The sequence below is a fragment of the Leishmania braziliensis genome (genome assembly GCF_000002845.2).
Source record: "Leishmania braziliensis MHOM/BR/75/M2904 contig, possible fusion of chromosomes 20 and 34".
Lineage (NCBI taxonomy): Eukaryota > Euglenozoa > Kinetoplastea > Trypanosomatida > Trypanosomatidae > Leishmania > Leishmania braziliensis.
In genome coordinates, this window is record NC_017948.1 from 266,473 (window position 1) to 292,208 (window position 25,736).

The 25,736-nt window shown below is 58.8% G+C and overlaps 7 protein-coding genes across 7 annotated transcripts; all 7 read left to right on the top strand.

Annotated features, from left to right (window-relative positions):
• Positions 1-378: 378 nt before the first annotated feature.
• Positions 379-1,206, top strand: LBRM_20_5070 (conserved hypothetical protein; the record flags this gene model as incomplete). The annotated part of the gene is made up of 1 exon (XM_003723008.1): positions 379-1,206. One exon carries the CDS (start codon positions 379-381, stop codon positions 1,204-1,206), a length of 828 nt encoding a protein of 275 aa, XP_003723056.1.
• Positions 1,207-2,406: 1,200 nt separating this feature from the next.
• On the top strand, positions 2,407-5,217 carry LBRM_20_5080 (putative nuclease; the record flags this gene model as incomplete). The annotated part of the gene is made up of 1 exon (XM_003723009.1): positions 2,407-5,217. One exon carries the CDS (start codon positions 2,407-2,409, stop codon positions 5,215-5,217), a length of 2,811 nt encoding a protein of 936 aa, XP_003723057.1.
• Positions 5,218-6,138: 921 nt separating this feature from the next.
• On the top strand, positions 6,139-6,954 carry LBRM_20_5090 (conserved hypothetical protein; the record flags this gene model as incomplete). Its single annotated transcript, XM_003723010.1, has 1 exon — positions 6,139-6,954. One exon carries the CDS (start codon positions 6,139-6,141, stop codon positions 6,952-6,954), a length of 816 nt encoding a protein of 271 aa, XP_003723058.1.
• Positions 6,955-7,849: 895 nt separating this feature from the next.
• LBRM_20_5100 (conserved hypothetical protein) lies at positions 7,850-9,646 on the top strand (the record flags this gene model as incomplete). Its single annotated transcript, XM_003723011.1, has 1 exon — positions 7,850-9,646. The coding sequence occupies one exon, from the start codon at positions 7,850-7,852 to the stop codon at positions 9,644-9,646; it is 1,797 nt and encodes a 598-aa protein (XP_003723059.1).
• Positions 9,647-10,885: 1,239 nt separating this feature from the next.
• Positions 10,886-17,233, top strand: LBRM_20_5110 (conserved hypothetical protein; the record flags this gene model as incomplete). Its single annotated transcript, XM_003723012.1, has 1 exon — positions 10,886-17,233. The coding sequence occupies one exon, from the start codon at positions 10,886-10,888 to the stop codon at positions 17,231-17,233; it is 6,348 nt and encodes a 2,115-aa protein (XP_003723060.1).
• Positions 17,234-17,847: 614 nt separating this feature from the next.
• On the top strand, positions 17,848-19,146 carry LBRM_20_5120 (conserved hypothetical protein; the record flags this gene model as incomplete). Its single annotated transcript, XM_003723013.1, has 1 exon — positions 17,848-19,146. The coding sequence occupies one exon, from the start codon at positions 17,848-17,850 to the stop codon at positions 19,144-19,146; it is 1,299 nt and encodes a 432-aa protein (XP_003723061.1).
• Positions 19,147-20,402: 1,256 nt separating this feature from the next.
• Positions 20,403-22,613, top strand: LBRM_20_5130 (conserved hypothetical protein; the record flags this gene model as incomplete). The annotated part of the gene is made up of 1 exon (XM_003723014.1): positions 20,403-22,613. The coding sequence occupies one exon, from the start codon at positions 20,403-20,405 to the stop codon at positions 22,611-22,613; it is 2,211 nt and encodes a 736-aa protein (XP_003723062.1).
• Between the last annotated feature and the right edge of the window lie 3,123 nt (positions 22,614-25,736).

Below are 25,736 nucleotides of genomic sequence, written 5' to 3' on the forward strand. Positions count from 1 at the left end.
GATAGAATGTGGACACACAGATGGAGCTGGGGTGCAAGACTGCCTTGTCACTTGAGTGATGCCCCGTTCTCCCATCCCCACGCTCTTTATGAGCTCATCCGTGATAGCTATCAGGGACGCAACAGAACGAAAGAGAGGGGGGAAGCTGAGATGGAGGAGCTTTTTCTACCACCCTTCTCCTCCTCCACTGCACAAACGCGCGAGTGAGATTCGCGCTCAGTTTGGAGTTCTCATCTTCTCGTGACCTCTACGGCTCTCTCTTTCTCGTCCTCTGAACCCCTTCGTCACTCTAACATCCCCCAAACGCACATGCTCATCTGTGTAACAACAAGTGCTGATTCAAACGTGCTACCCCGCCGACGCCGGACGACTGCTACCATGTCCGACGCAAGAGACGGGATCGAGCCGCGGCGTGGCAACTTTGCCAGCCGAAAAGCGCGCGGTGAGACGGGGGGCTGTAAGACCAGCGCAAGCAGAAGCAGCGGCAAGAACAAAGAGCACAGCTACGATGCCCGCCGTTATCACCAGAACGCCAACAGGCACGGCATTCACGCACTGCGCACGTTTGACTGCCCTGTGTGTGACTCTAAAAACACGATCCGTGTCACCCTCAACCCACGGCTCGGCCAGGGAACGGTGACCTGCACGTACTGCTGCTCACTGAGGCCTGTACCAACCGATCTGCCATACCCGAGTGTTCAGGCCTTCGTTCCATCGCTGGAGAACAAGGCAGACGTGTTCTTTCGCTTCAACGAGCAGTACGCCGAGCTGTTGCAGCTACATATGGGAGGGCACGTCGGTGGATCGAGCGACCCGCCTTCACATTCGGCAGCTGCTGATAGCACGCGAAAACGCGCCGGCAAGGATGACGGTGCAAGTGACGGACCTACTCGCAGACCAAGAGCAGAGGACGGGTTGTTTGGTGATTATTTGCCTTACATAGACACTTGCTTGCTCAGCAACACGGTGGACCAGCATGTAATAGGAGCGACGGGCATGCTCGTCAGCGATGATGACGGCGGCAGCGACAACGTGGTGGACACCAACCTGGCGAATCCGAAAAGGGTGTCGACGCCGTCCCCACCGCGGCTGGACGGTGCCGATGCGCCGGAGAGCAACTTCATGAGCGTTTCCATGATCACCGGCGTGGATGAGGCAGTCGCTGAGGAGGCGGATGTTGCTGAGTTCTTTGCCGATTCCGATTGATCAAGCATATGATTGAGAGGGTAATGGGGAACGTCATTGCTGCCTACCAAGACCCCACACTAGCCTCCTCTCCTATTCTCTCTCTCTCTCTCTCATGCTCCTCCTCTCTGCACTTGGGTGAAAGCACGAGAGTGGGGAAGAGACATCCTCTCCGTCTTCTCTCTCCTTTCTGTGCCCATGTACAGCTGAGTCGGCATGTCTAGGCGCCTATGTCTGTGTGTGTGTGGATGAGGGAGGGGGTGTCCCCGAACGCATTGCATATGTCCCCGTTGCCTCTTACGAGGTGCTTTACATCCTCTAAGAATGACGGCGACAAGAGTAAGGCAGCAGCAAAGAAAGAAAGAAAGCGCGGGACAGAAGTGAGGAACGGGAATGGGGAGTGGATAAGGTGGGCGTTGTATGTGCAGCTGGCATCCTCTTGCAGTGGCACAGCACACACATACACACGAAAAAAAAAAGGAGAGAGGAACCGACACATTTCGGTGAACCCTCGGTCGTCTAAAGCAACCACAGCGTTTCTGACTCCTGTCATGCCCCACACCGCTTGTGTGTGTGTTTCTCTCCTTTCCTGTCACCTCTTTCCCTCGATGTCTTGGCCATCCCTTCACCTGTTTGTTGTCGTTGTTGGTCTTTCTCACCTGCTCGCATGCAGGTCGTGCGGTAGAAGAAGGGAGCGAGAGAAACAGTAGACACACGGACAGGAACACATTCATACAGGCAGAGAGAGTGCAGTGCTATCTGACTCGGTCTGGGTGCGTCTTTTGTGTCCGTGCAGTGCGAGCGTCGCCCCTCGGCCGAGCAATCGAAGGGCAGCGCACTCGGAACTGAGTTCAAGAAGACACGCAAGCAGCTATGCCCTCGTCATCTCTGCATCTCAGCTCAACACAGGCATTTTGCTCCTCTACGACGCACAGACTCACAACGACAGTGACGCCAACCACCACACTCATCTACACCGCGCATGCCACCAATCGTCTCGCCAGCGCGTCCGCAACGACCAGCTGCCCATTCGTACGCTCGTCACAGGCGGCGAATGTATTCGCCCATCACGCGAAGCTGACCAGCGGTAGCTATGACGGGGGTACAGGTGGAGGTACGCTCTTTCACCCAACGCGAGCACTTCGAGCTCTTACGCCAGTCACAGTAGCCCACTCCGACACATTCGGCTCCTTTCGGCACCCCAACCGAGCAGCGGTGGGGATGTGGTGGCGCAGCGCCACCGAAACCGTCCCCTGCGCAAGCAATGGCAAACTTGAAAGAGTGAAGGATCCGTTTCAGGGCATCTTCTTGCCAATGCAAGGCTTCACCGAGGTGGAGATGACACGGCGAAGCCCCATTCCACCACCGGACTTCCCGTTGGACAGTCTACCCATCTACGAACCTCATGACAGTAATGGGCCACCGCGCACCAAAATTGGTTTTCACCTCCCCATGCGCACGCTGCCAGCGTCTCTAGCCGTTGACTTCTTCTTTCCGGGGGCAAACCCTAACGACAACCCCCAAGCAGTCAATGTCTCCAGCAACAGCAGCAGCGGGGGGGCTGCAAGCACTGGCACCAGCGCGGACTACGATGACGACAACAGTACCTGCAGTGAGCATCAGGAAGACACCTCGAGGCTCACCCGCGCGGGGCACGATAAGGGAGGACTCCCCGCCGCTAACGCTGGCAGTGCGCCTGGCGACACATCCACGGCATTCTGCCGTCTATGTCGCGAAAACTTTGACAGTGATGGAGCATTGCGGGCACACATTACAGTCGCAGACCGGGCACGGCACGTTTCTCACCCGGTGCGCGAGGTCGCACTTGAAACGCTGACGCTACTGGCCGTTCGCGGATACCCCATCGACAATGTGATGACGGTGTGGGCCGACATCCTGTACAACTGCCCGCTGTTTCCGCGTATTCGCGGGATGACAGACCCGCGGTGGTCGATCGAAAAGCGAGCAGCACAAATCGGCACTATCCTGCGGGCCTTAAAGCAGGTCGGAGTGCTTGACGTGGCTCTTGCAACAGCAGAGCTGACGGAGTCGGCGGGTGCGCTCAGCTCGCACTACCGGCGGCGTCGCGTCGCCTTTGATCGGCTGGAGTACATTGGGGACAACTGCTGGGGTACGAACATTTCGAGTCGGATCATGTTGCTGTACCCTGATCAGCAGTGGCTGTATAGCGAAAGATGCAGCACCTTCACGCTGGTGCGTGATGCGTGCGAGATGAACGTCAACCTTGACTTTGTCTTCGACACGCTGGAGCTGTGGCACCTCTTATCAGCCACGGCGCACTCGCGACTAGGGAATGGAAAGGTGAAGGCTGACCTTGTGGAAGGCATCTTTGGGGAGCTGCACCTGTACCTCTACGGTATGGTGCCCAAGCTGCAGGATGATGTGGAGTACGTGGAGACGAACGGCGCTAGGGAGGTGCAGCTGGTCGCACTCGTGGAGCACTGCCTGACCGAGCTATACGACCTCATCGTGCTGAAGCACGCGCGCGACCTCGTCACATCGGCCATACCGCTTGCGAAGGAGTTGGCAGCGAAACGAATATGGGCGCGAACGCGTCCGTTTGTGCTGCCGCAGAAGCGCCCCAGCACTAGCCGGGCTCGAAGCAAGACTGCAGTGAACAACGGAGTGCCGCATGGGCCAGCCTTTCCATCTGCTGTTCCGGCGGTCGTGCGTGCTGCTGCCGCCGGGCACACGGTGTCCTTTCAGCAATCGCGCACCGGAGCAGCGACCGCCAACGCGTCAGTATCTACTCTGGAGGATCTTTTCGACTTGTCACCGTCGCCCGTGCAGCAGCTGCTGCACGATAAATCCGCAGGCGGAATAGCTAGGGCTGGGAATGGTGCCAACGGGTCGCGCGCGGGCAGGCGCACGGAGGTAGCCGCGGTGGGCAGCAGCGGTACGAGTAGCAAGCAGCAGACGAAAGAGGAAGCTGAAGAAACAGCTGCAGTGGCGAGCGGGCGACTGGGCGTGACGTCAACCTCCCCTTCCTTCTCCACCGCAGCATCCCTCACGCTGTCGGCTCAAATTGGTTTAGGTAACACCCGCGTCCTGCCGGCACTGCCGCGTCTCTTTACCACCCCGCACGTGTACCCCGAACACGTGCCCAACCCGCTGCGCCTCCTGCCGCTCTCGGACATCCCAAGCATGACGTACTGTCACCATACACACTCTGACGTATTTTCAACTGTGAAGAAGAGTTACGAACGCCTTGGTCTACTTCATGAAGAGTCGAGCCGGATGCGGTATGTGGTGAGCCATACCCCACCAGAGTGGGCACTGCTGGTGAGCACACTTGTGCCGCAGCTCGTGAGATTGTCGCCGCCGTTCGCCGCACCTACCGATGATACCAAAACTGCATTGACCGCCTCTGGCATGGACGATGCGCACGCGGCCGTAGCGCGTCGGCTTTTGGCTTCTATGGACGAGGGAAGCCTGTACTGCCGTGATGGCTTCTACGATCTCGCAGCGTCGCCGTACGCGCCTGCTGCCGCCTCGAGACTCTACGCAACGCGGCTGCCGGTGAGCACTGCGTGGACGCTGCAGAATTCGGGCCTGCCTGGTCTCTCCGCCACACCGAACGAGACGAGAGAGGACGTCAGCGGTGCTTCCTCGGACGAAAGGGGGGGTCGCGTGTGTACCTTCGCCCTGTCCCGCTACGTGCCACCCGATATTTGCGCGCCACCGGCTGGTGTGGTGACGGACCGTAACCTCTGCCGCGGCGTTTTTGCCTTCTTGGCTGTCGGTGTGGATGACGCCGTCGCAAAGGCTGAGCATCTGGCGCGTACGGCCACGGCGTCGGTCCGTGCCGCTACCGCGGCGGGCTCCACCACCGTGGAGCGATCCTCTGGCGAAGACCCGGCGCAGCACTCCAGAGAAAACAACTCGCCTCAAGAGTCGCCAACTAAGTACGCGGAGCGGATGAAGGCGGCATTTGAGTACTGGCGGCGCCGACCACAGAAGTCCCTTCAGCGTGCCTCAGCCTGCTCCGATTACGTGGAACGACATCACTAGCTTCTCTGCCAGGCTTGTTGTCTCCGACTGAGTCAGAAGAACGAGGGGAGGACCTTGCGAATGTGTGTGTGTGTCACTGCGTGCATGTGCATGCGCGTGTCTGTGGGTGTACGTGTCGTCACAATTGGCGCTGCGAGAGAGAGAGAAGGGGGGAGGGGGCTTTTTTCGTGCTCGTCCCGCTGGGATCGTTTGATCATTGTTAGCTGTCGTTGGAGCTACCGCCTGCCCTTGCCCCTATAGTACCACCCACTGTCTTCCAACCCTCCCCCCCCCCTCCACCTTAGATCTCTCGCTTTATTATAAGACTGATGTGTTGGCTGCTTGTCTGGGAGGCAGTGTTGGTGATGTGCTGATCATGCAAAGCAGCATGGCTGTGATAGTCGTCGTATGTGTTTGCCTCGATTATGCTTGGTGCTACAGAAGGGGCTGGGCGCGCTCTTCTTCTTCGTAGCGCTGCGCGGGTATATCGGCGCGTATTTTTCTTTTTCTCCGTTTATCTGTGCACGCGCGAGCATAAGACAAAGCGAAACAGAGCTAAAAGGGCAACAATGTACGACCGACTCTTCGTCTCCTCATCATCCCCTCCCCCTGTACTCCCTTCATACTCTCTGCTGAGCTCCCCCTTTTCCCCCTCTCAACCTCTCCCGTCCATCGTCTAGGCGGCGCAGGGAAAATGGGGAGAGGGAAACCTCACCGGTAGAACACCACCGCTCATCCTCTTCTCTCTTTACCTCCGCCTTCCCTCCCCTTTCCTACAACCCCTTCCATCTCCACACCAATGCCAACGGCGCTCATGCGCAGAGCTCATCAGAGCGCGGCCTCCCCCTCCGACGAGCGTGGGCATAGTTTGCTGATCGATTCCCGACAAAGCACACAGCAAACACATACGAGTGACACGCTCCAGAGCAGGCAAGCACGTCCATGCCACCTTCTCGAAGGGTGGGCCCAGCAACAGCGGAGCAGGTGGTCGATATTGACCCGCTTCTCATATACTTCACCTTCTCTCGCATCCGGCCTCGCTTCTCTTGCGGTCGCACAATCGGGAGTACGCTGCAACAGCTTCGAGACGGCGAACTGCAACTGCGTGACCTCCCTCTATTGTCTGTGCTGACCGATGGCGCACACTACTACAGCCAAAACAACCGACGGCTGTACACGTACAAGCAGCTGAAGCGCGAAGGCTTGCTCGACACAGTGCCGGTGCGACTGCGTCCTCTGCCGCGAACGAAACGCATGTACAGCAAGTACTCACCTCAGACCTGTGCTCTAGCTGCAACGCTTATGCGCGACACAGCAAACAGGGACGGTATCAGGGATACGAGTGCGCAAGCGTCGGTCGTCAGCGGCGCGTCCGATACCGAGGATGGCCACGACAACCACGACGCCTGCACGACGACGGGAGCGGTTGGGAGGCTTGGTGTGGGCGATGACGAGTTCCGCAGTGACAACCACTCAGCTCCCTCCTCAAGTGCGCCGTCACAGCCAGCAAGCTGGGCCATGGAGTCAGGCCTTGATGGTAAGATGGTGAAGGGAGGAGACTCGAGCGAAGAACCAACAAGAAAGAGGCAAGAGCAACAGACGAACTCCAAGCGCGGCCGAAACGTATCACGACGTCAAGGATGCCACAAGGGTGCTGTCGAAGCTCGATCACCGAGCACCAGTAAAAGCGACAGCTGCGGCAACGGCAGCACGAGCGCGTTGGAAGCAGAACTACGCAACCTTGGCCTGTGCACGTAGTTAGTGGACCTGTCTTCCCTCCCCGCTCCCTTTTATTCCTCTCTCTGTCATGTGTGTATGATGTACGGTTTGGTCCCTGTGGCCACAGACCAGAGCAAGTGAGCACACACACACGTACACACCAAATGGGGAGAGAGGGAGGGAGGGATGGGGTGTGAGGGCCGGGCGCATCACGCGCACAGAGAGGCCCTCCTCTCTTCTTCGTCGAGGCGGAAGAAGAAGAAAGGAGAGCCATGATGTACCGTAATGCACTTTCACTCGATGACGACGATGGCCTTGTTCAAATAAGCCGCATTGTTCACCACACACACACACACACACACACACGCATGTATCAGCAGCTTCGTGGGAGCCGAATCAAAGATGTCTTTCCGAGCCTGACTAGAGCTTCGGAATGTGTTGGAGGGGGGAGAGACATGGCTCCCTGAGGCTCAACCACTATCCACATGACCTGATGTTTTCTTGGAGTGAGAACAAGAGGGAAGGTGAGGAGTGCAGACAGAAGCGCAGTGAACTCGGCGCGCGCGCGTAGACGAGAAGGAAGTCGTGATCATGTGTTTGGTGGAACATGCAAAGCTAGCGATGGATTTCCCCTCCCTCTCTTCGGACCTCTGTCTCCCGCGTTCGCAATGATTCTTCGTTTTGGGGTCGTGTTCTTCTTATCCGTTCCCTCCCCCTCAACTCGGTGCGATGCGCTGTAGGTTTATAAGGCACATACGTCCTCGAATGCTCACGCACGGCCTCCCTATACCTCTCCCTTTCTCCCCCCCCTCGCCTGCTCGCTCGCTCGCACCGCGCCTATTTGGTAGCGCCTACCCAAAGCCCACACAGTGCAAACGATATCAATCAGCGTGCAGCACACCACAGACACACCAGCTTACGCACACCTAGAAGCATGCCGCGGTTTGATAAGTCGAGTAGACGACAAAGCATCGTCTCGCTAAGGCAAAAGAAAAAGTCGCTGGCTGACACAGTCAATGAGCAGCTGAACTGTTCCGCCCTCGGCGGTGGCGATGCCGGAGGTGCGTACCACGACGACGACGGATACATAGACGGTGGTGTCGCGGAGGACTACGAGTACGACGATGTCGACTCGAATGGCTTTGGCGGCGATGATGACGCAGAGTGGGCCAGTTGCGGGAGGACCCTAACATCTGCCGCCAAGAAGCCGACAAAGGAATCTACAAAGAAGCTGTCGTCCTCTGCTTCTTCGTCGCGGCTGCGCCACCGTGGACCACTTGACCTCAGCCTTAGCGAAGGCAAGTACGCCGCGACGCGGGTGAACGTCGAGGCCGCCATGGACGACATCTTCGGCACGCTCGACATGGGAGACATGGACGCAGAAGGCGAAGAGCTTTACGAAGACACGGTAGATGCAGAAAGGGAAGAAGGTAACGGCGATGCCGAGAATGGTGTCAGTGAGGTGCACGGTGGACACGATGCCGTGTCAAAGAAGGACGCTGTCGGTCGCAAGCACCGCCGGGCGAAGGACTTGACAGAGGAGGAGTACACAGCGTGGCTGGAGAACAAAAATAGAAAACGCAGGAAGACGAACCAGCTGCGGTGGCCAATCTCCTTTGGTGGTGGCGAAAGCGGGGTCGGCGACGCTGTGCTGAACAGCGAGGAGGCGGATATCCTCCGTCAGCTCAGCGAGCTTCGACAGACACAGATGAGCCTCGTGCCCGCTATAGACGCGACGCACGCCGGCACCTCCAGCGCTGCCGCCGTCGTGGCCTCCGCGCAAGCGGATGCGAAGCAGACTAGAGACGTGGTACAGCACTTCATCATGGCCTACGGACAGCTGCTGCGCCTGCGCGTGTTGCTCCAGCCAGCACTCACCAAAGCCATCGGTATGCCGCAGTATTACGCTCTCCCGCTATTCGTAGACGGCGATACCGACGTCGATGCTGCAGCGGCGGCCTCCAACAGTGACGGTGAAGCCGAGATTCAGGAGATGCGTGCGGACGTATCTAGGCACTACGCGGAGCTGCAGGACGATGTGGAGCAAGTCCTTGCTACCCTGTACGCCGCAGCGACGGGTAGCGAACGCATTGACAGCAGCCGCGATATGCATAAGTCCTCCTCGGCAAGTAAGTCGAAGAAGGCGAAGACGGAAGGCGGTCTGTCGATCCCGTCGTATCGCGAGGTGGAGCGCTATCATGAGCGCGTGCTGCGGCACGCCAACACGTGCCTCGAGTACTGGGGCAGCAAGCTGGTGCAGGCAAACAGCGCCAAACTCAAAGCAATCGCGCAGCCACTACCGCAGCAGATCGCTGCCATCTTGTCCGCCAAGTCGCGCTTACGCTCCAAAGTGCAGAAGAACCGCTCGCACATTGCCGTTATGGCCCACCCCGAGCACGTGCGGGCAGCAACGTCGGCGGACGTAAAGGCTCAGCGCGCGCTGCACATCGCCGAGGGCGACGTCGACAGCGAAATCTACGATGACGCCGACTTTCTGCGGGAACTGGTGCGCCGCGGTGGTGCAGTGGCGAGTCAGCTGGAGAAGAAAGTGAAGGAGATGCAAAAGTCGTTGCTGCCGTCGCGTGAAGGGGCGCGCAAAGGCTTTCATCGGATGACGAAGGGCAAGGCCGTTAACTACGAGCCACGGCCGAAGCTGGTCGCCTTCATGATACCCGAGTCCCTTGATGATTCGCAGCGCAGCGACGTCGTCGTGAAAAATCTCTTTCAGTAAAAGGGCATGTAGCACACACGCACACACAAGCGTTGCAGGAAGCGGCTGGCCGACGGTGTACACTCCCTGAAGAAAGGAAGTGCAGCTGGCATCCAGCACGTCAGCAGGGTTCTTCTCTTTTTCTTCGATTTCTGTGTGCCTGTATGCGTCGCGCCTCCTCCGCTCTCTTTCTCCCCTCATGGCTTCCGTGTAATACTATAATCTTGTGTGTGTGTGTGTGTGTGTGTGTGTGTGTGTGTGTGCGTCCGCATGCTCTCTTTCGCACCGTAATGAATAACCTTGCGTAACCAGTCACCGAAGAAGGAGAACAGCGATGAAACAAACGAACAAATCTCTGCTTAATTCATCGATAGACGTCAGTGTGTGCGCGTTCGGAGATGTGGGTATCATAGAGAAGTGGGGTGGGGAGAGGAGGGGGGAGGGCAGTCCTGCCTCTTCTCGCTCTTTGCATCTGTGTAACGCTCGTGCTTTAGATGTGCCCTGAGTCCACACTCCGTGTCGCGTGGTACGGCCCTCCCCCCCCCTCCTCCGGTCATCATCTCTCCAGCTCATGTCAGACCACCGTCTTGTCTGCGCTCATGGTCACATCCTTCCTCCACTCCCCTTTCCCCTCCCCCCCTCTCTCATCTCCACGTGTGTGAGCGTAATGTTGGTATTATTCAAGTCCCTTCAGTAGGCGGCAGCGGCGGTGCACTTCGCCGCTGCTACTGTCCACGTCACACGTACGCTGTTAAGTGCGTAAACGGGAGGTCTACTGCCGGACGAAGATTCAAACTACGCACCCACGCAGAGACGCTCACTAGCGCAAGGGGAATTATTGGAAGAAAGGTGTCCGTCCTGTAAGCAGGGCGAAGGCGAGAGAGGGAGAGAAGGCCAGCGTTGCGGGCGAGTAGATTCACGCGCAGCTCACTCTCGCTTGATTGATTCCTTTTCGCGTCGGCTGTCGCACTGCGGCCTTGAGCCAGTGCGCTGTGTCGCCCTAAGTTACGCAGCAGCATCTCTTTCTGCTGTTACCGAACACGCACCAGCCTAACGTGTGGCTCGCTACCTCTTATCAGCTCAGTCTGGTGTTGTTGTTGTTGATGATTCCCTCGCTAAGGGCCAGAGAGAAATAAAAAAAAACGGGCAAGCGAGGGAACTGCTGGCGAGTTGCCGTCGCAGCGGAAGGAAAACCCCCTCGCTTGTGCATCATTACCGCCTTATTTCCGCTTCTTCTTCGACCTCTTTTTGGCGATCATCATGGCGACTCACGCGTCGAAGTCGTCTGACGTGACGGCAGAGTCACTCTACCGTGACGTCGTCTGGCCCGCGCTTTGGAAGGTACTGCAGCTCACGCCGCCGCCATCGTCGACTCCTGCTGATGCCTGTGCAGGGATCAGCGGTGGTGCTACCGAGCATGTACGCTGTGCCCATAGCCTGCAGAGGGCTGTTACACAGGCGCTTCTCCAGCTCCTCCGCACCGCCTGCACGGACCCTGGCACATCCTCCATGAATGGGATTTCGTTGGGTGTTATGCAAGAAGTTGTGTCGCACCTCCTCCTTCACCCCCATGGCATCGAGCAAGCCACAGCTTCGCAGATCGTGCCGGAGGCACAGAAGGGTGTGTTAGACTCGGCGACAACCTCGCCTACCGCTGCAGCGGCTGCTGTCGAGGTGGAGCGCCTCTACCTCTTAGTGTGTGCGGCGATACATCTGAGTGCGCAGATGGCTGTCGCCCAGATGGCGGTGGCCACGACCACCCCAACAGCTGGGACTGGCGCTGCTTACGCGGCGACGGCAAATACAGCGGTGCCGCCGCAGCTGCCATGGGGCGTCGCGCAGGCCTCCAAGTCGGTGGCTGCCGGTATCTTTGCCCTATCGTCCTCCGTGCACTCTTCTTCGTCCATCTCCCTGCCGTCACCGATTGCCTCACGCGCGGCTCCGAGTGTGCTGGGGTCGCCCTCCTCCCCGATGACAACCATAGCACCACAGCTGCTGCTACAACAGCAGCAGCAGCTAAATCTGCACCACCTCTGGTTCACGTTTCTCTATGTGTACCTGCAGCAGCTGTCGTCCCATACGCCTAAGGACACAACCGCGTACGCGCGCTTCTTCGCCAGCTGTGGTGACGAGTGCCGCAAGCGCCTCTCCATCGCCCCAGTACTGTCCGACGAAGACGACGACATCGACGACGGAGTCGGTACTGTGGGCGCGATAATGCACCAGTCGACCGCCGCAAGTGAAACGGCCGCACTTCAGGCGTGGTCACACGTCTCGGCTGACCTACTCCGCGACACGATTGCTCGCACGCGATTTCGCCGAGCCGCGCTTCTCTTCAAGTCGTTTGTACCCCATATGCTGACGCAGGCCCCGACAGTGACATTCCTGCTCGTCGACGTGCTCAGCGAGTTTGCTCGCAGTTGGTCGGTGTTTACTCGGTGCATTCCAGCAGGGTGCATGGCGGACGATGTGGCGCATCGACTAGCTCGCTACGATACCCGTGGCATAGTTCATGGCAACAGTCCTGCTAGTCCATCTCATCAATGGCAGCAGTGTATTGACTTGCTTCGCGCCTACGGTGACCGTCTCACGCTGCTGCTCGGGACGGGCACGCCGCATGGTCACTTGGTAACGACCGCGCTATGCGCCGTTCTCTCAGCGCTTTACGTGTTGCCGCACACTCGCGGCACCGCCCCCGTGTCGAGCGCGGGTGAGGCAAGTGCCGTAGCCGCTGGCACTGCAGTCGGTGCGCGTGGAAAGCGTGATGAGGAAGCGGCTGTGCTGGAAATGGAGACAGCCTACGGGCAGCCACGCCGCACGTCGACGCTCATCGCTGTCGGGGCAACCGCTACACCGTCAGTGGCTGGCGAGTCACTCATGAGTGAGGCCGAGTGGCGGCTGAGGCACTACGCGCCGTTCGGCCAGCTCCTCGCCTACACACGCATTCTGGAGCTGCAGAAGGCTCACCTGTTCGCCGTTGCCACGGCACAGCTGCGCGTCGGCCGAAGCGTAGCGCAGCAGGTAGAGCACACGCGGATGCTGGCGCTGGCCGCGCTGTACTGTGGCGTGGCTGGGTGGGACTTGACAGTATTGATGTACCACTTCGCGGAGTGTCCACTAAACCCATTTGGCGGCCCCGAGACGCCACCACCTGCACTGCCAAGCTCGGCGCTGGCGCGGTATACCGCTGCAGTTCAGCAGTACGTTGAGCAGACCCATGCCGAGCTTATTATAGACTTGCCTTTTACAGAGCTGTGCGCGCACGACGGCAGCGCTGACGGTGGTGGCAGCGGCAGGTCTAAGGGTCCACGCTTTCGCGGCATGCGTCGCAGCGGGGGCGGCTATGGCCAACAACAGCAGCAACAGGGATTGCTACCGCATTCATCGTCGTCAGCGATTCCTTCGCGCGGAGAGCTGCACACACGTCGATTTCTACGCCTTGTGCACCCCGATCCACTGCTGCTCAATTGGCGCCATCACCTCACCGTAGCGGAAGCGTCGGTAGCCGCCACAGCAACACAAAGCAGGACCTCCACCGCTGTCATTGGAGGAGGAAGTGGCAGCAACACCACTGCCGTGCCAACGGGTGTCGCGCAGAGCTCTGTAATGTCGCTCTCTTCAACGGCTGCTGCCTCAAGCACCAACTCGCCGGCCGGGTATTCGAACGGGAGTAGCGGTGTCCCAGACGTACTCCTGTCGCCATGCTGCTTGGTGCGCGATATCCTTGTTTCAGGGCAATACGCCCTGGCGGCAGATGGTATGCGCCACCTCGCCAAGCCGAGAACGCCTCGTGTGGCCAGAACATGGGACGCCAGCATTGACGCACTGAGCGTGAACGTGCTCCTGCTCCCGCGCCGCGCGTATCCGCAGCACATTAGTGTTGCCTACTACGTGACGACCCTGCTGCGTCGGTGGCTGCAACGGTGGGAAGTTGCCGACCAGCCGCAACAGGCGGGTCAAGTCGAAGCTCCTGCAGTGATGCAGCTGCGGGATGAGGTCTTCCGCGTTCTCTCTTCTTTCGTGCCCATCTTGTCAGTGGTACAGAGCTACATGGCGAACCAGTCGCTGCTCGTCAGCATCCTGGCACGACTATCCTGGATGTGTCGAACCACCGCCGCAGCAGCAACAGCAGCAGTACTAGCGTCAGCGGCAACCACCACATTCTCGAACTGCGGCGTTGCACCGCCGACTCCGAATGCAGTCTTCGCCCTGGCAGAGCAGCTGCTTGTCGTCTTCGTCATGCCATGCATTCGCGTGTTGCCGCCTGCGCCGATGGTTTACGATGTGATGGAGGACATCCTGCGACTCTTTGCCCGCTTCAGCACCCCCGACGCACAGACGCACGTGGTGGTGCCGTACGGCGAGAACGCTGCCATGCCGTTGCACATGTTCGACTGGCTCCAGGCGCTGCTGCCCTCCGTGAAGTTTGTGACCGCGTACCGAACGAAGCAGCAGCAGCTGCTGCTGCAGCAGGAGGCAGTGCATGGGTGGCCTCCGCTTCCATTGGTGCACCCGCACGATGCGCTGCTGCGCACAGAACGGGAAGCACTCCTGTCACAGTCTCTAAAGCGTCTCAACGCTGAAAACCTGGACGAGTATCGCGCGCTGCTGCGCCCCATCTTATATGCGGAGCCGCTACTCGTCGCCCATCGACTGTTCATACAAGCCGTCGGCTACAACAATAACTTCCTCGATGTCCACACCCGTCTCCTGCGCGGATTGCCCGGTGCGGTACTAATGCTTGTTGTGCAGCAAGGTCTCGTGTTGATGGCTCGCTACGCGGCGGAAGAGAAGATCACAGAAGCCAACGGGGAGAGCCGTGTGGCGATCCTGGCAGTCTTTGTTGCGACTCTGTGGCGGGATAACCTCGACGCAGTGGATGGTGTGCTACTGGTGCGGCGCGTCGAGCTCGCCTTACGCAGTGACAGTAGTGACGAGATACTGCTCGGTACGGAGCTCTGTAAGGCCCTCCTCGCCGTGATGACGCATCGCACGTTGGAGCACGAGGAGAAGTATAACCCTGCACAGCTCAAGGCACTGGCCTACACGCCTTCCACCACCTCCTTCTTTGGTAGAGGTGCCATGACGTCCTTTCGAGTTCGGTACTGGAAAGACACGGCGAGCAGTGCACAGCTACTGCTGTCGCCAGTGGACGTCTTTGTCGGGGCCCGGCAGGCACTACTGACTGCCTTGCAGCAGCCGTGCCTGGTGCCGATTCAGGGTGAAAAAGAGGGCGAGGACGATGAGGAGAACGAGAAGCAGCCTGCCAGCGCTGCCCCTTCGGAGCATCGTCTCACCCTCGGTCAACAGACACTCCTTCACCTGTGCCGCCTTCAAAGCCGCATCTACGAGCTGCAGCGTGACTTCGACGGCGGCGCAGAGTTGATCCTCCTGTCCTCAGCGGGACGCTACAACACAATCAATGACATGCTGATAGCGCTCGAAGAACTGTCACCTCCGCCGACTGAGCGTCCGGTGCTGGAACGCCTGTGCATCTGCATTCATCAAGTAGCCCTTCCTCACATGGCGTCGCTCATAGAAGCGCAGCAGCGCCGCAAGTTCGAGTGGGCGTCGGCTTCCACCAGCAACGGCGGTGCCGTGCCGTCAGACGCGGTCTACAGTATACCGGCACCCACCTTCTCGAGGGTCGTGGCAGCTGTCGACAAGCCCGCGCTGCCCCCAATTGCACAGCTTCTGCAGTACTTCACTGCCGCGCACTTTGAGTACACGCCGGATCCCTACGACGCCGCTCGGTGCGAATGGCGCCAGTGCATGGAGCGGGCACGAAGCCTGACGAGCCAGAGCTTGAGGGACAACAAGTCTTCCGGCACGGTGAGTGGACGTCGCGCAGCATCGATCGTGACGTGGTTGAACGCCGAGGCGAAAAACATAGATACGGAGGAGTCCATGCACAAGCACCAACACAACTCCTCCACTGCGGCCCGTGTGGCGCTTCTGGAGCTGATTCAGCGCGAGCTCATTCCTTCCACGGCAGCGCTCGCGTCTGAAGCGGATGACCGTCTCGTGGAGCTGGCTGGGTCATACCTCCTGCCCCGCGCCATGCTGAACCTCCGTGAGGCGGCAACGGTGGCCGCCTTTTTCACGTGGCTCTTCGAGGAAGCAACGTCGGCGGCCGAGCCCGCAGCAGCGGCAGGGCAGGACGAGGCTAAGCAGACACGGTGGTCGCTGCGCTGTCGTGCCATCGACCTCGCCTTGACGTTTGTCGCAGCGGCCTTTACCTACTTTGTGGGCTTCACAGATGACGAGTGCAAACGCCTCGGGTGCGTGCTGCAGCACCTCCTGCAGATACCCGCCCTCAGTGCCCATTATCAGCGCCTGGACGCAGCTGCGCGTCTGTCGCCATTCCTGCTTAAGTACATTCAGGCGCTGTCCTTCCGCGCAAAGCCTGGTAGTGACGCCACTGCCGCCGTCGGGGGCGGGGCTCAAGTGCTCGGCGACAAGAACGCCCTCACAGAGGCAGCAGCGGCGCCCAGCAAAAATGCCGTATGCGACGCGGACGCTGCAACGCACGGAAGCAGAGCTGCTGTCAACAGCGGCGGCCTCCGCACTGTAAGTAGTGCTGTCTTCGAGGGTTTTCTTCAGCTGCCACACGCTCGTCTCACCAACGCCAATGACGCGAACAGCAGCGAACGCGCCACTCCGGTGTCCTTGCTGAGTTTGGCAATGGCGCGAGGACTCGTGTCGTCGGCGGAGCAATCGAATGAGTCGCTGTCAGCCGCCTCCACTGCTGCCGATGCCGCGCCTGGCACCCTCTCTGCCGTCCCGTTGCAGTTCGAGTCGTACCTCATCAGAGCGATGATTCAGCTGCTCACTCATGAGGAGGACGTTCCTGCCTACGCCCACCGCAACCTCTTTCTCGTCCTTGAGCAGCTTGACAAGAGCACCTTTCCCGCGACCTTGTGTGCTGTGGACTTGCTTATTCGTGCTGTCGAGCCGCACGCGTCGAAGACGAAGTCGTACTACGCCTTGGCCTCGGCCGTGTTGAAGCTGCTGCGGGGGAATCGACGCCATCGTCGCGAGCTTCAGCATACAATTGCGGCACTCCGCCACGGAGAGGAAAGCGCTGCTCTCACTACCTTGCAGGCAGTGCGGGACGAAGAAGACGGTAGTGCGATGCCACAGGTCCGTATGGCCGCCGCGGCCTGTCACGGGCAGTGGCGTCTCAATGAACACTACATGAGGCAGCTGCTGCAGAACGAGGCGGCGGTGCTGCTGGAAGACGTACAGGTACGCCATCGAGTCGACGAAGACAGTGAGGAGGGCGAAGGGAACGAGGAGAGCACCAACGATAGCCAGGAGGAGAACAACGCCGCCGACGCCGTAAGTTGTTCGAGCGACGACGACGGTCAAGACGTGAATGTAGAGGGCATGAGCGACGATTTGTCTGCTGCGGCTTCCGCACAAGAGAGTGGGGAAGAGGACGAGGAGAACGATGACAGTGGAAGCGGCGAGGACGCGTCGTGCTTAGGCTCCGAGGAAGATGATGACGAAGAGCACGACGATGGCAACGATCAAGACGAGTATGTTAAGAGTGACGACGGCGAAGATGCGTCGCCTGCGCCGCGCAAACGCCGTCTCGAGCAGTGATGCAGTGTGCGTCCGTGGGCATGTGTGTTTGACTCGTTGGGGGCATGCGGTGTGCTGAATATAAAACTGTATGCTTGGTGGACTAAAGCGATGCACAACGACAACAGCGGTAACATCAGTAGCGAAGCGTTTCGAAAATGTTGGTGCTGCTGTGGGCATCACAAGTCTGTCGTGCTCCTCGTAACCCCATCCCCCTCCTCCCTCTCTCCCGTTTTTTTCCTTGAGGGCAGCGCCGCCGTTCTCTCCACGCGCAACCAGCACTGCGGTAGCGAAAAAGAGGCACATACGCACGCGCGCAGCGAGTGATGCTGGAGAAGGAAATAAAGAGACCCCCCGCCCCCACATCGACTACAGCAAGAGGGGGGAAGGGAGAGAGAGGAGAGACTGTGCTGATGGTGCAAGGGGAAAGCGCGTATGACAACATGTGTATCGGTGCATGTGTGGACTGCTGTCTCAAACCGCCACGATGTTCTTTTACCCCCCCCCCTCCGCCCGCCCCTCACTTTCTGCTATCTGCCCTCACGCGCATCCATGGCCTGCCTCTTGCCACACGCACGCCACCTAACATTGCGAGTGCTGCAGATACGACCCCCTGCAGGATCCCTCCATCGGCAATGCAAGTTGAGCTCTCGTTGCTCTTTCCCCACACTCTCAAGGAGCTGCCGGTGAGCTTCTTTATTCCCCTTTTAGCCCAGCGTCCGCGCACCGTGGCGAATTTGTTCTTCATGTGCTCAGGGCAGTTGCCGTTGCCAGCGGAGTTGCTTGCTGCTGTACACCTCACAGAGTCTGAGGTCGCCTACACAACGACCGATAATGCCAAGGCGGCTGGTCTGTTGCCGCTTAGCAACTCCGCGGTCGTTCGCATCGACAAGACGTCTGTGATAGAAATCGGCAGCAGCACCACCAAGTCAATCTTTGGCGGCTTCATCCCAGATGAGCCAGTGACGCTGCCAGCCGACACAGCCGCGCGTGAGCAGAGCATTGCAGCCACCATGTCCTCACTGAAAGCGGGCACGCTCCTGTACGGCAATCTCGGCATGCCAAACACGCAAGCCTGCCGCTATTACATTCTTCTTGAGTCTGTCACAACTCCCGAGCAGCGGCGCGAGTTCGCCGGCTTCGCACCGCTAGGGATGGTGACAAGTGGCTTGGCAGAGCTGAAAAGGGCGGCATCACAGACTGCGGTGCAGCCATGCACTCTGATGCCCAAGAAGAAAGTGGTTGTCTCTGAGTGCCGGTTGCAGCTCGACTACGCGAAGCTGACATCCTCCTCCGAAGCTGGCGCTTCTGCATTGCCACTTGGCGGTCCCCGCGAGGGCACCAGTCAAAACGTTGGGAAGCGACAGCCCACAAACCCGCACGAGCGCGTCGCTGGCCGTGTGCGCCGCCGTGATGATGACGACGAGGACGAGCAAACCGATGCACGCACCGCTGTGGAGAGCGACGACGGCAACACCAGCGGCCCTGACGCAGCGCCGTTGCATAGCACCGGATTTTTCAGAATGTCAGCGCGCTTCCCGAGAGCAGTGCTGGCCTCCGGTACGGGCTCCCCCCTGAAGCGACGCCGCGCAGAAGCATTCGTAGTTGGCGATGACGGTATGCCCGCTCTCCGTACGACTGCGATCGCGCCAGGCGAGCAGGTCAACAGTGACGGCACTGCGGCACCGTTCGAGTTCTTCAAGGCCCAGCAAGACGCCTTCATGAATGACATTGACTGCATCAAGGACGCGCAGCGGCAGCGACTGAATTGTAAAGCCGGAAAGAAAAAGAAGTCCCAGCAGGCATTTGCATCGAGCAGCTCACGTGGATGGCACGCCAGCTCGCAGAAGCACCGCAGCAGCGGCACACGCGCTACGGGATCGAGGGCGTCCTCGAAAAGTAGCGCAAAAAAGATGGTGCCCCGGCGGTACTGAATCATTCAGGTGCGTGCAGGCGTGTGGGGTCAAAGTTGTCTCTCTGCCCCGCGTCCCTGTGCCCAATCACCCCTGTAAATCGGGTGGGCAATAAAACCACGGAAAGGAGGCAAAGAAAACGAAGGCGAGGTGAGTTGCACCAGCACTGGTAAGGAAGAAAGAGTCGAGGCGAAGAAGTAGCCAGCGAGACGCAAAGGCGCAAGTAAGCGCAGAAGAGAGGGTGGCAAGGCTTCTCTCTCTCTGGGCGTGGGGGCGTGGGGGTGGTGATATCAAGCAGCTGTGTTTTTCTTTGGCTTGTTTGTTGTACTCTGCCCTCTCGCCTCTCGGCTTATATTTCTGTGCGTGGGTCATGTTTACCTCCCACCTCCTCGGTGGTTCGCTTTCTCCCTCACACACTCTCTTCCCATCCTGACAGACCGTACGTCCACATAAGACGTCCGTATGTGGGCGTGGGCGCTGATGTCTCTGGGTGACCCCCTGCCAACACCATCATCGTAACATTCCTGCCACACACACAGCAACTCAACCGAAAACAGCGATGCAACACGAAAACAAAAAGAACTGTGCTGAGTTAAGTGATTACGTGGGGACACTCGCGCGGGTGCTTGGTGTTAGGGAAGAGTGCTTTGCTTGCAAACGCGCGTCTGCATGCAATGTGCATCCCTCTTTCCCTCCGTGCAGGACTTTCCCACATCAGTGCAGCGTGGCTAGTGGGAGGTAAGGGAAACGAGAAGCACCTCCGCCGGCTGCACCAGAAGTCGCGGCAAGAAGAAAAGGATGAGGATTCTGCTATGTGGATGTGTAGGCTAGTCGATGGCAGCGCACGGATTTGGTGTCATGCCCGACACGCAAGGGCCCACGAGGAACTCCCGCCGATCACCTCTCTCTCTCTCGTCCTCTAATTTCACGCGTACTGCTCGCCTGTGTGCCCATGGCCGCCGGCTTTCCCGCTGGCTCTTCCTCCCTTCATATCTCCCTCTCTCCCTCGCTCTCATCCTGTGCGTTTTTTCTCCTTGTCTTCCGCACTCCCGCGCCCGCATCTCGGCGCCGCGCTGACCATCCGTCGCACTCCTGCACACACATCACGTGCGCACATGCCGAAGAGAAAGGTGCATAGAGGGACCTTCAGACGGTGTTGCGTTGGCCCGAACACTGAAAGTGTCTGTAGTAGCGAAGCGCAACGCGTGTGTAGCGCCGTTTGGCAAAACAGACGCTGCCCACCTCCTAAGGGGAAAGGGAACGTATCGTTGGACTTAATGCGGCGCACGCGATGGTCGCTCGACACCGGGGCGGCAGCAGCGTCGGCAGCGGGGCGCGCCTTGTTGCAACCACGGAGAACGGGGAAGCTTGACGCACAGGCAGACACTACCAGCCCTGTGCGCCGTTGCTCGACAACGGACGCTAATACGGCTGATGGTGGGGCCACAGCACCATCGGCGGCCACCCGCCCTGTGCATTCGCTTCGTCTGGCAGTCGTGCGCCCTGACGTCCTGGATGATTGGGTGCCAGAGCTGAACGACGTCGCTGCACAGCAGATCTCCTGTGACGAAGCGACGACGCTGGTGGTGTGGAGGTGCTCTCGCTGCCAAAAGCGGTACCAGTGCACTGTGCAAGCCCGCGTAGCTCGCGGCCGGGCAGCTTGCCCGCACTGTGGTGGCAACAGCAGCACAGCAGGCGAAGCTTCTGCCAGCAACTCGGCAGCAGCCTTGGCAACCTCTCGGGTGGAGGTCAGAGAGACGCTCGACAAGACACATCCTGATCTCGCTGCGCGCTGGGATGTCGCTCGCAACGGCGCGCTCCTGCCCTCTCACGTAACGGCGTCAAGCACACGGCCGGTGTGGTGGCTTCCTGCCGCGCGCACAGCGCTGCTACCGTCCTCGGCTGCACAGCGCAGCTTTCTTCGCCCGGTGTTCGCGTGTGTGTACGACTCCGCGAGTCCAGAGGAGCAGGCGGCCGCGACGGCGGCGATGGAGTGGCGGCTGCTCCATGAAATACGCCGTGTCGCACACATTGAAGAGGCAGAAAAAGCTGGTGCTATCCCTGTGACGCTGTGCGGCAACCAGGTGGGTACACCACGTGCTGCTGCATGGCTAACCGGGTCTGGAAGCGCAGTGGCCGAAGCCTCGCGACCGTCTTTAGCCACCATGACGGCCGTTGATGTGCACGTGGTTGAGCGCATGTGGAAAGACCGCATGTCGCGACTGGCAATGCCAGAAAATGTGGCAGATGGTACATCTCCGCAGATCCCGGCGCCACGCCTCGCCGGCGCCTTGTCACGCGAGCTCTTTGCGCACTCGCCGACCTCTGTTCGTAGGGGTGCAACTTCAGATGGCACGGCAGCCGCCTCAACAGTGCGGGAGGCCTTGCTAGGTCGATATTTCGAGTTTGTCTGCCGTCAGCGGAGAGGCAACAGCAGCATCAAAGAGCAAAAGCCCTTCACACCTGTACTGGCAAGTCTCTCACAGCTGAGTTCTGCTGCTGCCGCCACCGCATCGTCTGCGGCCAAGAGCATATCCCCATCATGGACCGATTTTTTCACACTGACGAGGGACTCAGCGCTGCCAAAGGGATACATCGACCCGAGCGCGGCCCTGTACTTCCCGGGCGCCGCGGAAGCGGCGGCACACAATGTGGCGGCAACAGCGGCATCCGAAGTGGAGAAAGTGGACTCGCTGCGGCTGACGCCATCCCAGATGCACCCCACTGTCCTTACCAAGTACCCTCGGCGTCCTCCGTCGCCTCATCTACGAGAGGACGACGTGCTGCAGACGACGCCGCCAATGATGAGGACCGGCGCCGACGCTGTCGAAGACAGCGACAGCGGTAACAAGAAGGCCTCTGCCCCTCACCAGGTCAAGTACAGGCAATTGATGCATCACGTTCATATGCCGTTTGGGCATGCTGCCACAGCAGAGGAGGAGAGTGCAGCGAAACTGGCAGCTGAGTATGACGTCGATGATGACGACATCGGTCGTGGCAATGGCAACGGGCCTGCCCACACGGCAGACAACGCGGCCACGTTTGCCACAGAGCTGCGTGGCGCGCGCGGCGCATCGGATACAACGACGGGTGGGGCGGGTAAGCACCGTGGCAGAGCTGCAACGACGGCATCCCTCATCGAATCTGCCATTGCTGCTCTCGGCGAGGCCTTCTCCACAGCAGAGGCGGGCAGCAGCAGCAATCAACGCTATCATCGTGAGGCTCATCGGACAGCGGCGCTGAGTGACGAGCTGATGGCGTCGTGCAGCGAGGTTGCTCGACGCACCAGTACACGACCGCGCCGCTTTCGCCTCTCGCTCCCTGACGAGGCGCCGCAGCGGAGGCAATGGAACGTGGTGGCAAAGTCGATCGATGCCGACAACAGCGGTGCTGCGCAGCCTGACCACTTTGATGCTCCGCAAGCGCCGCGCAAAGTGGCCCGGCCACGTCAAGTCAAGAAAGAGACGCCAAGTGCAACAGCACAGTGATGAGCGAGTAAGAGGAATGTGTGGCGACTCACCACGACGGTACTTTCAGGGGGTATGCCGGCGTCAGTGCTGTTTTGCGCGCGTCCTTGTTCGTTCTGTAGGCGCCTGTGTGGCTGTGTGGCAGCTCTACTGTTGTCGGTGTCTTCCCTCCCCCCTCCGCTGTTTTTTCTTCTCCTTTGTACGTTTGGTGCTTCTGTATGTGTTGTTTATACGTTGTGATTTCCCTTTCGCGGGGGTACGCCTGTGGCCTTTCCTCCTTCCCGCGTCTGCCTGCCTGTCTCGGTGTCGTTCTCTCTCTCTCTCGCTCGCTCGCTTACCAGGACTTAATCGAAAAGAGAATAAAAGCTCCCTCCCGCGCATCGGTTGTCTTCTCCCTACCCTACCACTACGACCTCCTCCACCCGGAGTGCATAAGCAGCGATGCACGTTGCCTCCGCAGATGCGCTATCGCAACCCAGCGTAAGCGGTATGCCTCCTCTCGGAAACGCCACATGCGAAACAAAATTGCCGGTGCAGGAGGTGATTGAGAAGCGGAAGAGGAGAAGGAACTCACATTGAATGATGCGGCGCCAGTGCGATGTGCTGAATGCCAGAAAAGGCGTGTGCGTGTGTGTCTGTGACGCGGATGGTCTCTCGTCTGCTTCAGGAACTGCTCTACAAGTATTACTTAGACATCTTTGCATCGATCTACGCCCCACTGGCCTCGTAGCGCTTCACCCACCCTTCCCCCTCTTTCGCTCTCTCTCTCTCTCTGTTGCTTTACTTTTTTTCCACTGCGTCGACTGTCAGCCGGAAAAGGCTTGAACAGAAGGGGAGAGTGCACGCATGGCCTACAACTGAGGCCCCTTCGCGTGTGTCTTCGTTTCTGATTAGCACACTTCGCAGCAGCAGCGGCGGACGCCATCCGTCTGTGGAAAGGAAGGCAGGTGGTAGCCGTTCAGTCTTCCAGCTCCATTAACCACCCCTCTTGCACCCTACTCCTTTCTTTATCGCTTTCTCTTTTGCGTTCCTGCCGTTGGGTATCTTCCCTCACTTTTGTGTTTAGTGTTGCGCGGCGGTTTCTCCTTTCCTCGTTGCTGTTGTTTTTTTTTTTCAAGGTTGTCCTTGATTCTCTCTCACTGCTGTCACTACAGCTGCAAGGGGGTGGGGTTGGGTAGGGGGAGTCTCCATGCCTTGTGTGTGTGTGTGGAGGGAGAAAGAGAGATAGCGGGGGGAGGTCACGTGGTGGAGGGACAAGGTCAAGAACAACGACGACGGCATTAGGAGGGCCACAATAAACGACACGATGTGGAAGAGGCAAATAGGTGAAAAAGCGGCGCCAAATGGGGAAAAAAGCGCAGCACTACGGCGTCTCACTTGTAGTCGTTGTTGCTCTCCTTTGCGTGAGGGCCAGCATGTACCCCGATGCTCAAGTGATCATCGCCCTCTCCCTCTCTGCCTTTTAGCTGTTCCTTCCTTCGCTCTTCCCCCCCCCTCTTATTCGCATCTGCCCATGCACATCCAGTCCTTCGTTTGTTGCCCAGCTCACTTTATTCGCCAGACTGGTACGCGCAGTCCACCAGCATCCTCCGCCCATTTACCTCCACTCATAGTACCACACACCGCCACTCTTCCTCTCTTTCTCTGCCATGGCAGTGCCGCTTCCTTCGTCTGCAGGACGTACGAGGACGTTGAAGGGCAACGCAGCTACGAGACGCAAGGTAAAGAGAGAAGGACGTGGACATTGAGGTTGCCTTGTGTGTTCTCTTCTTCATAACGTCTTTGAGACTGCCGAGGTAACGACATCCCCATTCTGTGAGTGCCGCGTTGTCGTGAAGGCCCACCCCACCCCCCACAACCCCTCTTCTTCTTCCCATTTTCGCACCTTGGCTTCCTTGCCACAGTCCAGCTTTGCTACTCACCATACCACTCGGCCGTCCCCATCCCCTCCTCTCAATGCACAGGCATTGTCATAAGCGTAGAAAAGGGAAAGAGCACGCGATGGTGCAGTCTCCGAGGAAGTGCGAAGCCGAGCGAGGGGGGAGGACGGGCGAGACAGCCGTGACGCAATGTAGTGCAATTCAGCTTCTCGAAAAAGGCCATGAGACGTAATAGTTAGAACGCTGCGGAAGAGGAGGCGCGATGGAGCAACCTCCTTTGTGTGTGTGTGTGTGTGTACGTCTTCTTACTCCACTTATCTCTCGCCAAAGTGCCAACTCTTCCACTATTTCACTCTCTCCTCCTCCCCCTCCATTTCCCCTGCCTTTCTCTTTTTTTTCCGGTGCTCTACTATGTGTGTGTGGGCATTCTCCCCACCCTCACACACACACACACACACACGCATACCCTAATGCGTGCCTGCACCCCATCACTGACACACGCTCGCACGCGCTTCTCCCCCCCCCCCCCCCTTCCCCCTCTCGCCAAACGTGCACCTCTGCCAGCATATACCCGTTTTATACAACGAAGGAAGCACGGGAAAAAAAAATAACACCGCGGACTACTTGGCGTTTAGGCACGCTCCACGAGAAGCAAACAAGCAGTCTGCTCACGCGCCGCTCTCACTCACACCTCGACGTGAAACCCAATACTCGGCCGTCTTTACAAGGGCGGGATCTCTCTTTTTTTTAGCTTATAAACACCCATACATCTCAGCGCATACACGCCGGCAAAGGCCGCTCAATTCGTCTTCGTCTGCCCGTCGAGACATTACTGCGAGGCTCCCTGCCTCTTTTTCTTTACTGTTTATACACTTGCAAATAACGTAGGAAGAGGTGCATCGTGCAGATAGCAATAGTTTTTTTGCTGGCGTAAATAAACCCCGACGAGGCTCCAGTGAAAGGCGAAAGGCGAGGCAACGGGGGGGAGAAAGGGTGTCGCTGTGTGTGTGTGTGTGGCGGGGGGGAGTCTTTTCATCCCTCTTTTATTCTGCGGTAGAGGTGCTTGGTCTCTTTCCCTCGCTTACACAACTGAATCGCTGCCCATCATAGGCATTTTCTCCCCATTCGAGTCTCTTCTTGTCCTCACCTGCGTTTTATTCAGTGTTTTCATCACTCTTCTCCAGTCATTTGCTCTTTCTCGCTTTCTTCCTCTTGGGTGAGGATCAATACTACTGCTCTTCCTCCTCCCCCTCTCCCAAACTCT